The 11,657-nt window shown below is 39.4% G+C and overlaps 1 protein-coding gene across 3 annotated transcripts in view; it reads right to left on the bottom strand.

The window, feature by feature from the left end:
- Positions 1–4,333: 4,333 nt before the first annotated feature.
- Positions 4,334–11,657, bottom strand: part of CRLF1 (cytokine receptor like factor 1) — a 171,336-nt gene continuing 164,012 nt past the window's right edge. For 2 of the 3 annotated variants that reach the window (XM_089687848.1, XM_089687847.1), the window contains exon 8: positions 4,334–4,828. In XM_089687848.1, the coding sequence (XP_089543974.1) occupies positions 4,815–4,828 (14 nt within the window). In that variant the 3' untranslated portion in view covers positions 4,334–4,814. The remainder of the gene's footprint in view (positions 4,829–11,657) is intronic. The other variant, XM_089687846.1, reaches the window with a different exon arrangement.

The raw sequence follows: 11,657 nt of genomic DNA, 5'->3' as shown, positions 1-11,657 counted from the left end.
GGGCTGCCTAGTCTAAAATGCCCGGGCCTATTTTTTCTTCCAGTCCGGGTCTGCTGGGTATCATTGGGATTGGTGAGCGGGCAGAAGCCCACACTGTGTAGATTCTACAAAAGACACTGCATGCAGACACCTTTACCTCATCTCTTTACACAAAATCTTCTATCAGGAAATATTTTGCCTATGCTATTCACTATGGGTCTCCTGGTCCCTAGTGGGCTAGCTGAAGATTCTAAACACCTATACCACCAGGACTTCACTCTTCTTCCTTCACCCTCCCCCACATAAAGGACTCAGTGTATTACATCTGTGTGTATTAAGGGGAACTGTTACTCAGAATTTGCTTGTTGCACTGTCCACGTATTGAGTTTCTATAAAATTGAGCTGATTGTCTGGGCCCATCAGGATTTTAAGGGAGCAGCTTTACACAGAAAGGTCTTCCGCTTCCCTTTTATACCTGAGGTCATACGTTCTTTCAGGACCTGTTGGTAATAACTGTTTGATTCACTGTGATTCCCTTTACATTGCATATCTGTGTTCTATACTCGCAAAGACAAAAAAGGTTTATATTGAAAGATATCTGCATTAACGTACTTTTCTGTCTGTTGACTTAAGAAACCTTAGTAATTAATCAGTTGCTTTTCTATAGTCTGGTGTCTTTGCAATTGTGATCTTTTGTGAACTATGTACCCGGGGTGTCAGAGGTGTAGGGAGGCTTGCAAGGTCAGGGTAACCTTTCGAGACCATCATCTTCCAGCGGCCCTTGCGAGGGTGGCGGAGAGTGAAGGAACAGCTGAACAGCTGTAGGCGTATGAGGTCCTGTCTCTGCTCTGTCCTCCTGTCAACATGCTCTGATTAGCAAAACTGCATACCGAATGGCTTCTAACACCCTCCCTATCCAAGTCTGAATTCTATTGCACAGTGGATAACAAAAGGCTGTTATCAAGTCGAATTTAAAGTGTTACTAAACCCACAACAGTAAAATCAGTCTGTATATAAAGTAAATCATGCTTGTTATACTCACTGTGGAACCTAAGGGGTTAATCCTCTGTATTGTGTAAAAGTGCTGTTTGATCCTGACTTTTCTAATCTTCCCCTTCTTCCAGTGCCCCGCTCTTATCTCATGATAAGATATATCCTGTGGAGTTACTCTGCACATGCTCAGTTTGGTGTATATTGCTAGAGAGGGGGGTTTTTTTTGGGAGAGAGTATGTGATCAGCACAGGACCAATCAGCACTGTCCAGACAGAGGTCAGGGGTCCTGCATCCTCCTAGAGCAAAATGAAAACTCCTCCTACAAGCTTTAACATGTGCTCAACTTTACAAAAAACTGCTCTAACTGCTGAAGAAAAACGGTATTTAGCAGTTTATATTTACTAAAGTAATTGCACTTCCATGTTCTCTGTACTGTGGGAAACCGGATGTAGTGAATGCAGGGTCTGGGGTTTAGTAACACTTTAAGAACTCACACCAGTTGATTTCAAAATACATTTAATTATTTTTAATAGATATGTAACTGCTTTACTTGGTGTCTGAAGTTCATGTTTAAAGAAAGCACATTATAATAATTTTTCAAACTTAAACATTTCTACTATTTTGTCTTAGTTACCCTTTGTTACTAATGCTAGTAGATTTTAATGTCTGGCATTGCTTTAAGCCAGGATGAAGGAAAAAAATAAAGTGACAAATACATGATTCCATTTGGAAACCAGACTCCCTACACACCTGAAGTTAATCGCTCTGTTGCTATAGAAGTGCAAGCAAACCATGAAGACATAAATTATGATTATTAATAAAATGGGTAGAACTTGCCTGAAGGAGGGGTGATCTTGATTACAGCAATTAACACAGCTCGTGCTAGGAAGGTGTGTTTCGTGATGACAGGCTGTGCAGACTTCATTATTCACCTAGAAGGAGCTGCCGTTTTGTGTAATCATCTCCTTTTGGCTCCAGCAGAAAGGGGAACCAAACTCTGAGGCACTTCAAGGGCAGAGATTTTAAAACCTGTTGCTTCCGACTGAAAAAAAAAGCACACCTACAGGCTTTTCTTCCACTCTAAAGTATTATCTGTAATAGCAATAACTGGCTTCATTCTCTACAATAAGTGAGAACTTGCATAAGAACATACCACCCAAACACAGTTTTCCAGGAATTTGGATTTTGTAGATATGTAATTGAATAGCTGCTGTATCTATAATAGAAACCTAAACACATTGTAACCAATATATTGGCAGCTGTGTTTTGGAAATTAATACCAGTAGATAATTGTTATGGCTTTTCCACATATGTGAGTCATAGCTAAGCAAGAGTTTCCCTGTACGTCAGCCAGCCTTTCTTTTGTTGTCTGTCTGATGCCAACAAGGGATATCTGAATCAAATTGGTTTGTTTTTAGCAACATAACATCATGGAGAGATCCACGATACACATGTTACTCAACAGGACCGCTGGATGCCAAAAACATGGTACTCCCGCTTTGAAGGCTTGATTGCTTTTAAATCAATAACTGTCATTATGTAATTATGGTTATGATTAGTAATTGTTAGTAATTAATGTCATGATCTTGCATGCATTTCCCTTTCACATGCTACAGATGAAACCCATTTAAAAGCATATTCATTTAGTCATAACAATATATTTTCTGTTATATCTAATAGAATTAGTTTGCTTTAAAATGTAAAGCATTTGACTGAAACAAATGAGATAGTATTCTTTTCCTTAAACTAGAGAGTAAGATGATAAATAAAAGTCGATAAAATATCAAGATGTGCATGTAAGCAAATCTGGGAAAATAAGTTAAAAAAATGAAGCCTAATCTGGCATTTAATAGTAAAAGAACAAGCGCATGCAAAAAAAAACAATGTACAATATGCCTTGTATATGATGAAAGGCTACAGAGAGGGCTCTGATAAATCTAAACATAGCCCATCTCATGTAGAAATAATCTACTGTTAATGATCAGGGCAACAAGACAGACTTAAAAATAATATGTATCTAATTTAAATTATAAATGATGAACATATAATTTAAGTCTATGAAAGGGAAAATCTGCCACATTATAATTTGTGTAGTTTAAAGTTTATGTATAACCCAAACATTTTTGTGTGTTTTATATAGTGTAGGGAGGAATTAGAACTCTTTTATTTTTTAAGTTTTTATTGCTGCCTGTGTCCCTGTTAGGTAGATTCACTCTATCCATTTCTACTAGTGACCTAAGCAGAAAGGGGTAATCCAAAATTTTACATTTGTCACAGAACAAGAAATGAACGTAAACCTTTGAATGGGAGTACCTGTTCCAGTGACAGCTAATTGGGGGATTCCACTTACTTTTCAGAGATTTCCTCTCACTTTCTGTTGCATCTTCAGGACAGGAAAGATAAATCTCCACAATGGGACACAGACAGAAAAAACAGAATGGTTTTTACCCTTACCTATTCTAAGAACAAAAGGCATTTTTCCTGCAAAGGTTCAAGGTAAAAATCTATGCAGGAAGATAGACATTGTTCAGCTGCATCATATTTTCAGTATACATTAGACAGTATCGCAATTGAGTAATTTTTCTCCTACTAGTAGTGGTTTGGTCTCCAATGGGAAGCTGCCAGTAGACATCGATAACACTAAAGCAAGTATATAATTTTTATTGTTCTAGAAACTCTCTAAAAAAAGGGTAGAACATAAAAATATTAAAGGATGTGATCTGTTTTACATCCACCGCCCTTACCAGGAGGCATTGAGAGTGAATATCTTTTCTGCTGGTGAATCCCTAAAGCTACAGAAAGCATTCAGTGTTTTCAGTGCATTAATCCATGAGTAGGACTAGGTGTCTAATACAAATCTTGGCTGGACTAAAAGTCAAAATAAGATGTGAATTTCAAGACAATACATATCCTAGAAGCCTAGTAAGTAGTTGTACACTAATTCAAAAATCCAACAAATGGAAGCATCAAAATAGTAGTCAATAAACAGCAAACTATATATTAAACTTTTTTTGTAAACTATTGGATATACAGTAGCTGAGCATTAATGAAACCTCTTTTTTTTAATCTGTGTCCTAGTTGGGAACATTTCACCTCACTTTCTGCCTCAGGTGGTATCTTTGATAGAGTTCAAAAGCATTAATGATTTTTATTGCTGTTTGTGTTGCTATGAGAAGGATTGCTCTTACTTCCTATACATATAGGAAGTGAGAGCAATCCTTCCCATAGCAACACAAACAGCAATAAAAATCCCTAATGCTTTTGAACTCAATCAAAAACACACAGTTCATTCTTGAGTTCCACTTTAGTTAAAGTAATTCAAACATATCAAGTTGAGAAATTAAAAATAGACACCTTAATCTTAGTTTAGACAAAATATCATTTTAATTTTTGTTGACATTTGGATTCATAAAAAAACATAAAAACAGATAAAAAGAAAATGTAACCATTCAAAATAAAATCATAAAAAAGTAAAATTCTGTGAGCATTAAAAACATAGCCAACATTTACAAAATTTAAATAAGCATTAAAATAGTTTTCCAAGTTAAAGCATTCAAAACACACAGTTCTGTAAAAGACAGTCTTTTCCAAGACTATTTGGTCACCTTCAAACCATGGTACCTGGAGGGGAATACGATGTACGTAGAAATGAAAACACATAACTTCATCTCTGTCGGACTCTCTTTCCTTGGGACAGCAAAGCTCATCATCGTGATCTCAAAAGTCGAACTTAAAAGTCTTCTTCGGAGCGATGTTCAAGTTTTGCTGATGTTTTGCATAAAGTCCTCAGCTCCGCTTCTTTTGTGTCCTCCTGCCCGGCTAAAATAAGATGCTATAACTTATCACCTGGTAGAACCTGAAAGTATAGAAAATATCTTCAAGGCACTTTTTCAGTTTTAAATGTGAAAACTTTTTTGGTGGTTATTTTGGTACAGTATTTGGATGGTCAGCATATTACTCTTTATATAATAATAGCTTATAGTTTTAACTTAGATTAAATTGAATATAATTAAATATATACATACTTGTAATTTTATAGACTGTGAGCTGCTTAGCATTGCAGTGTACATTTTGTACTGTACACTGTTGTATTTACACTGGTTGTCTTAATCTATCTACAACTAGAATGCATTTCTTAAATTATTTTTTTTAATCTTTTTGTTCCAGAAGCAGATTAGAACAATTTGACATATGAATATACAGTACTTGGTTTATTTGTTCATGCATATGCAGATGCATAAAATGCTGCTGTGTAGCAATATCTACTGTACTTATAGGAAAATGTATAGTGTCATAATACACTCTTGATTACCAGTTTATGTGCTAGTCTTAAGCAGAATGCTTATGGTGCTTTTGAATTTTCTCTCTGCATCCTCCAGATTTTAAAATTGTCAAAAAGAAATGAAAAAATGAATTCAAATATCATGGGGTAGGAGACAGAAAGAAGAGGTATGTTGGGTATTGTAAGGGGAGGTAGGAAAAGGCTGGACAGATGATGTAGGGGGTGAAGGAAGTAAAGGCGGTGAAGGAGTACATCCATGGTGAAAGCCTGGCTCCTGTCTGCTTAGGGACAATAAACTTGACCAGTGTTTTTTTTAATAGAAGAAAAGATAATCTCTTGGAAATGGCATTTCCATAATACTGTATGGAGCTTAATTTAATTTTAACATAAGTTTTTGTAAACCTTTATTCAACATTAAGTGATACAGAGGAATAATTAAAACGTTGTTCATCAAGTAGCATCTAAACAAGATCAAACACCAAAATAAGGATGTATATAACAAACTAATGCAAGTGCACTTTAATAGCAGTATATCAATTATAAATTTTCAATCGAATGATCAAATCACCAACAATTTTATTTTTCTTTGATTTCATATGCTCATCCATATAGTCAAGTTGCCTGATGACTATGCATTATTTGTTCAGATTGCCCAACAATTTAATCTACTTAATAGGCTACCCTACTTAGGGTTTGCATGAGCGTTCAGAATTTTGTGTGACCTGAGAACATGACCTTTCAACTCATCTAGTAAAGCGTACTTTCCTGTTTAGTGGGAATCTTGCAGGCTGAGATAGCAGTGTGCAGTTAAAATAAAAAAAAGGAGATTTTTATGCACCCCACACATGTTGCATCAAGGAAAGTATCTCTAAAAGTGGATCTTCACCCTCTGTAGGTACTTCCCTCCTCTATGTGATCAGCGCTATCTTTTTTTGTTTGTTTGTTTATTTACATTTTTGTTTATTAAAAAGGTGTAGCCCGGTCTGCCCATACACATCATTCACCTGAGTGAACAATGTGCACAGCCTTCACTATGCTTCCTGGGATAGCACATCACATATTCCAGGAGGCATAGCCTTTCACTCACAAAAGTGGAGGTAGGCTTGCCCAGCATCACTTTGTCGGTAGGCGCTCCAGCTGAACCTGGTGTGTCAATGACATCATAAAAAACATGGCAGCGCAGGACCAAGCAGTGATAGACGCTGGGAGGATCTCACCAGGACAACGCTTGGTTCTCTGGGTGGGTGAGTATTCAAATGTACTCAACACCCCACTTAGTAAGAAGAATAAAAGAAAATAAGGGGGAGGAGGTGGGCTGGTGAAGATCCTCTTAAGATTATGGCTTCAAAAGACCTAATGTAATATGAACTGTGATTGCTCAGCAAGGTATTGTGACAGTGCAGTTCCCTTTCATTGAGAGACAGGATCAGGGTTTTTGGAGAGTCAGGACCAGGGTTCTGGGCTCCACCCTTCTGAGGAGTCCAAAACCTTAATTAATCCCTTCTGAAGATTCTCATCAATGTATTCCTTCAAAGTCCCCAATTCTAATTCAGACAGGTGGAAGATGTGCCTAAAGTGACTTTTGGCCCCAGGGAGGAGCTCAATGGGGTAATCATAAGGCCTGTGTGGGGTAAGAGTGTCTTCCCCCCATTTACAGAAAACATCCAGGTATTCATGATACGCCCTTGGTACTGCCTGACATAGTTCTGTACCAAATTCTATACATTACAGGGTGGAAGGTGGCACAGCTGGTCCTGACATGTTTCTGACAGTATGCAGACTGGAATTTGACATTACCAAAATTCCAATCAATCTGTGGGTTGTGAGCCTGTAGCCAGGGTAGGCCCAGGATGACAAGAAACAAGGGCAAAGAGATTGCATCCAGCCGTAATAGTTCTTTATGATTGATGGCCATGATAGCCAGTAATGGTGGGGTCTCCTTAGTCACCAGTCCTGATTTTATATAAGACCCATCTGCCAAAAACACAGTGAGCCCTTTCTCCTTAGACTGTAATACAATATGTTGCTGTACTGCAAAAGTCAGGGCAATGAAGCAGCTGCAAACTCCCGAATCAATAATTGTGGTCACCGATATGATTCTTCCTGGAAGTTGGAAGAAAACAGGAGAGCAATGTAAGCGGAGCTGGCAGAGGAGGGTGACTGGCTAGCCAAAAAAGTGAAAAGACTCTTACGCAGCTTAGCTGGGAAGGTGCATATGTAGTGACTAACTTCCCCAGAGTATAGGCAGATTGTGCTGCCGGCGGCGTTGGTGTTCTTCCGGGGTTAACGATGGACTTATAAGGTCAGGTTGCATGGGCTCTGGTGCCTCTGGTGCAGATGGAGCTGAATAGCAGGCATCAGATTAGAGTGGATAGGAATCTCGGAGATCATCCACACTGGTCGGGACTGCTGCACTGATCTTTCTAGACTGCGTTAGCGTAGATGACCAATCTGGATTGACCCACGCTAATTCATCCTTAAGACCCTCTGGGAGACCCAAGCAGAATTGCTGTCACAGAGGTGCGTCATTCCAGCTGGTATCTGTACTCCAGCACCTAAAGTCAGTGGCATAGTCCTCAACAGCTGTGTGGCCCTGCTGGAGCGCATGGAAAACTGCATCAGTGGTGGTGGTTTGCTGCAGATCGTCGAACAACTGGGCCATAGCGTCGAAGAAGGAGGACATGGTATTCAGCTGTGCATTATTTTCCTCCAGTAGTCAATGAGCCTAGGTCTGGAGTTCACCTTGGAGTAAAGATTTGATGAACCCTACCTTGGTAGATTCCAAGGAAAAGGTCCATGGCTGCAGAGTAAAGTAGAGATGACGTGTTGCAAAATGCTCTGAACTTACTCCGGTCACCAGAAAACCTCTCAGGGGTTTGCACTCGGGGTTCAGGAGGTAGCATCACTACTTCAGGGCTGGCAGGAGTCTCTGTTTGAGCAGCAGCTGTGGAGGAGGTGGAAGCAGAGGCAGTGGAGGTTGATGAAGTAGCCAGGGATTGCACACGTTGCAACATACCCCACCTGCATGGTCTTAACTGCTTGCGTTCAGGCCACAGGACACTGGCAGATCTCATCCAAAGGATGTGTCCTCTTGCAGGCTCAAACATGGCTCTTTGGTACTGTCACGTACCTGGATATTGAGCCTGACAGGTAGAGAAAGGCCTCTCCTACAGCTCCGGCTCAGGGGCCACTGATAGTGGAACAGTAGCCACGAGAGCACAGCAAAGTATGAGTGCCTGTGATCAGACCAGTGGTCTGCATGGGTAGTAGCCAACACACGCTGGAAAGATGCCAGGAAAAGAGCAGCTGGAGACAGGCAGATGTCTCAGCAGGTCAGGCTGGTAGCAGACAGGCTGGCAGCAGGCAGATGTCACAGCCAGGCAGGCTGGTAGCAGACAGGCTGGCAGCTGTCACAGTAGGGCAGGTTGGTAACAGGCAGATAAGCCACATGAGACCAAACTGGACTGAAGAGCTGTAGCAGGCTAGATGAGCAGGATGAGTAAGGCAAACTAGGATGGTAAGAGACATAGGCATAAACAGCAGGCAAGAAAGAAGTCGGGTCACAAGCCAGTGTCAGCAACAGTGACCAAACAGCAATTGGCCAGTGCAGTAGCTCCAGTTAAATAGGCCATTTGGCACTAGCCTATGCCCATATTTGTGCACATCTGCCCGGACAGTGTCTGCGGTCTGCTCACGCACATATGTATGCACCGGGAAACTTAATTTGCACTATGGGCAAGCCTTTCCGGATACTGATCTGCTCCAGTTTCCAAGTAGCATGGGTGCAGAGCAGTTTACCTGCAGTCCTTGTGTGGATTACCCACGTTTTTTCATAGATTTTCATTAGATCAAGTGGTTTAGTGCGTTTACTGAAAGAGCACCAAAAGTCCTGCATGCATGAAAACTTACCAAAACCACACAATATAATGAAAGTCTATAGCAAAATGTAGGTAACCTGCACAAAAAATGGGGTACACTATGCTGAACTCTGTTTGAAACAGATCTTTAAAACTAAGTAAAGAGAATAGCAACAATTCAGGTAAATAGAGCTAACGCTGAAGTCAACATGTCAATTATGATTTCGTACAGAGATTTTGTCCCACCAAATTAGTATCAGAGATAAATAAATATACAAATTCATTATATTCCTGGTTCTTGGTGTTAGCTGATCTGCTGGAATAAGCCGGTTTCTCCTCTATCTCTCACAGTAATGATGTTTACTGCCCTTATTTACAGAGAAACTCTTTATATGACCTTTAATGTTTCAACAATATGTATAGTGCCAAGTAACTTTTCCCTGTTCTCATAGGTATTCCACAGCTACCGCTTAACAAAGCAAAAATGGAAATTTTTGCAACAAATTAATTTTTTAAAATTAGTGACACTAGAAAAGAGTGACCACATTAAGTGTGAGATCTAATGAAAGAAAACGGACCATCTTCTACAGACTCTCAAGTCTACCACTTTGTAGATCCCATAACAGGTTCCAGCTGTCAGTTTTGTTAATATCTTTAAATCAGCCTTGGGCTCTCAGACCAAAAGGCCTTGTGCACACTTCTTATTAAGCACCCATGCTTTTGACTTTGTCACACTCATGATTACTTTTACTTTGACGGTCCCCAGACCACCCAGCCCAGGCAGACACTTCAGCTAAATTGTAAATTAGCTTAAACTGCTGATGCTGGTAAATCTTCAAGTGATATTTAGAATCCAAGAGTGATTTAGCACAGATGTTCTCAGTGCATGCTTTTGGTTAAACCATTTTTATTGTAAATTTGTTGAAAACTCTCTATGCAATGTTTATCAAAATGGGAGCAAAATCAGAATGGGAACATAAATACCACTTTCTGTCGTGTCAACACTAAGCTAAGAACCCAAAGCTTAATACGTTCACAGACATTTGAACATTCAGAGATAGGGAGATATCTCTCTGAGAATGTTTAAACAGAAACTGCTATCCATTTATGAACTTTTTTTCCTGTGTTAATGAATTAGCCCATTTCTGTCAACAGGCAAAGAGTAAGCTCCGACAGGAGGTGGATAAGTGCATACAGTATTGGAAAGCGCATACAGTATTGAAATTATGCATGCTCGCGTGGTGGGCCTCTAAAATAATGTGAACTTAAATACAACAGCACTAAAAGTTACAAAAATCAATAGGAACCTTTCACTGTAGAAAGATACTTTTCTTAGGAATTGTCCTAAGAAGTTTGCTAATATATGGGCCAGTTGGATAGATGCTCAGGGCATACGTGTTTAAGTCCTGCTTGGGTCTCTGTCTACTTCACCATTTCTTATGGTCTTCTTTAGTGGGCTCCTGATGTCACCCATTTTTTTTTCTTTTCTTCTTTACTTTGTTTACTTTTTGGTGCAAAACCTTGATTGCTGTAGCTTACTGCTATTGTGTGAGTTCATATTACCCTGTTCCTTCCTCCCTCATTTTTCTTTCTCTCCCCTCTTTCCCTGCTGCCCTTTCTCCCTGTTTCCATAAGACAAGCCATACAAGATTTTTGGTTTTTTTTGGTTCAATCAGGAAAAAAATTTAAATAATCACTCCTTCTGAGCGATTGTAATCTGCTGGCAGGGAGCCTTCCTTAATGTCAGCACTGATCGTTCTGGGAAAACTTGACAAGCTGATTGTACACAAGTCAATCGATAGATTGACATATGTACCACCAGCTAGCCCATACATGGATGGAAATTCAGCCAGTCCCTGCTGAACCAGTCGAATTTAAATCCATGTATGGCCAGCTTTAGTCATATATTGCTATTAATATTCCACAATAGGCTGGGTGTTCTACCATCCTGTATGTGAAACAGGTGATATACCAACAACACATACAGCTACAGAAAATGCCTTACAGATCCAAAACATGCACATGCTTTCAATTTTGAGGAACATATACTGTACAATAGGACAAAGGACTGAGTTCAGAAAACAAACAGTATGTGTAGAAAGCATATGGTTTGTTAGCATAACAGATACTATTACTGCTGGGTGGAGTAAAGTAGAGCCCAAATTTGTATCTGAACTGGAGGCGTGTGTATGAAAATCGCAGAACACTGAGCATCAGTGTGAAAATGGTAATAATACTGTTTTATAAAATGTCACTTCAGTATCTTTTAAGGATTTTTTTTTTAGTAATAATATTAGATTTTCTTCATTCAACACTTTAACTGAAACCTTTGCAGCTCTTGAAAGCTTGATAATATTATTTAACGTCTGTTTCCTGTTTAAGGAATTAAGATTAATTCCTTTATTGAAATAAGCCAGTCTGGACCAGCTGTGACTTCTATTCCTGGCATTACATCCTTACACTCCTCCAAAGCTTTCTCCCTGATGCCCGATAAATCCAAATGCGACTCTCTATTGTCAGAAGACTATAGTTGCAAAAGGTTCATG

This window comes from Staurois parvus, unplaced genomic scaffold (assembly GCF_062004578.1).
Source record: "Staurois parvus isolate SC_StPar_1 unplaced genomic scaffold, SC_StPar_1.0 ptg000439l, whole genome shotgun sequence".
In the NCBI taxonomy this organism is placed as follows: domain Eukaryota; kingdom Metazoa; phylum Chordata; class Amphibia; order Anura; family Ranidae; genus Staurois; species Staurois parvus.
Note: the sequence above shows the minus strand (reverse complement) of the source record. Positions and strands in the feature narration are given on the sequence as shown.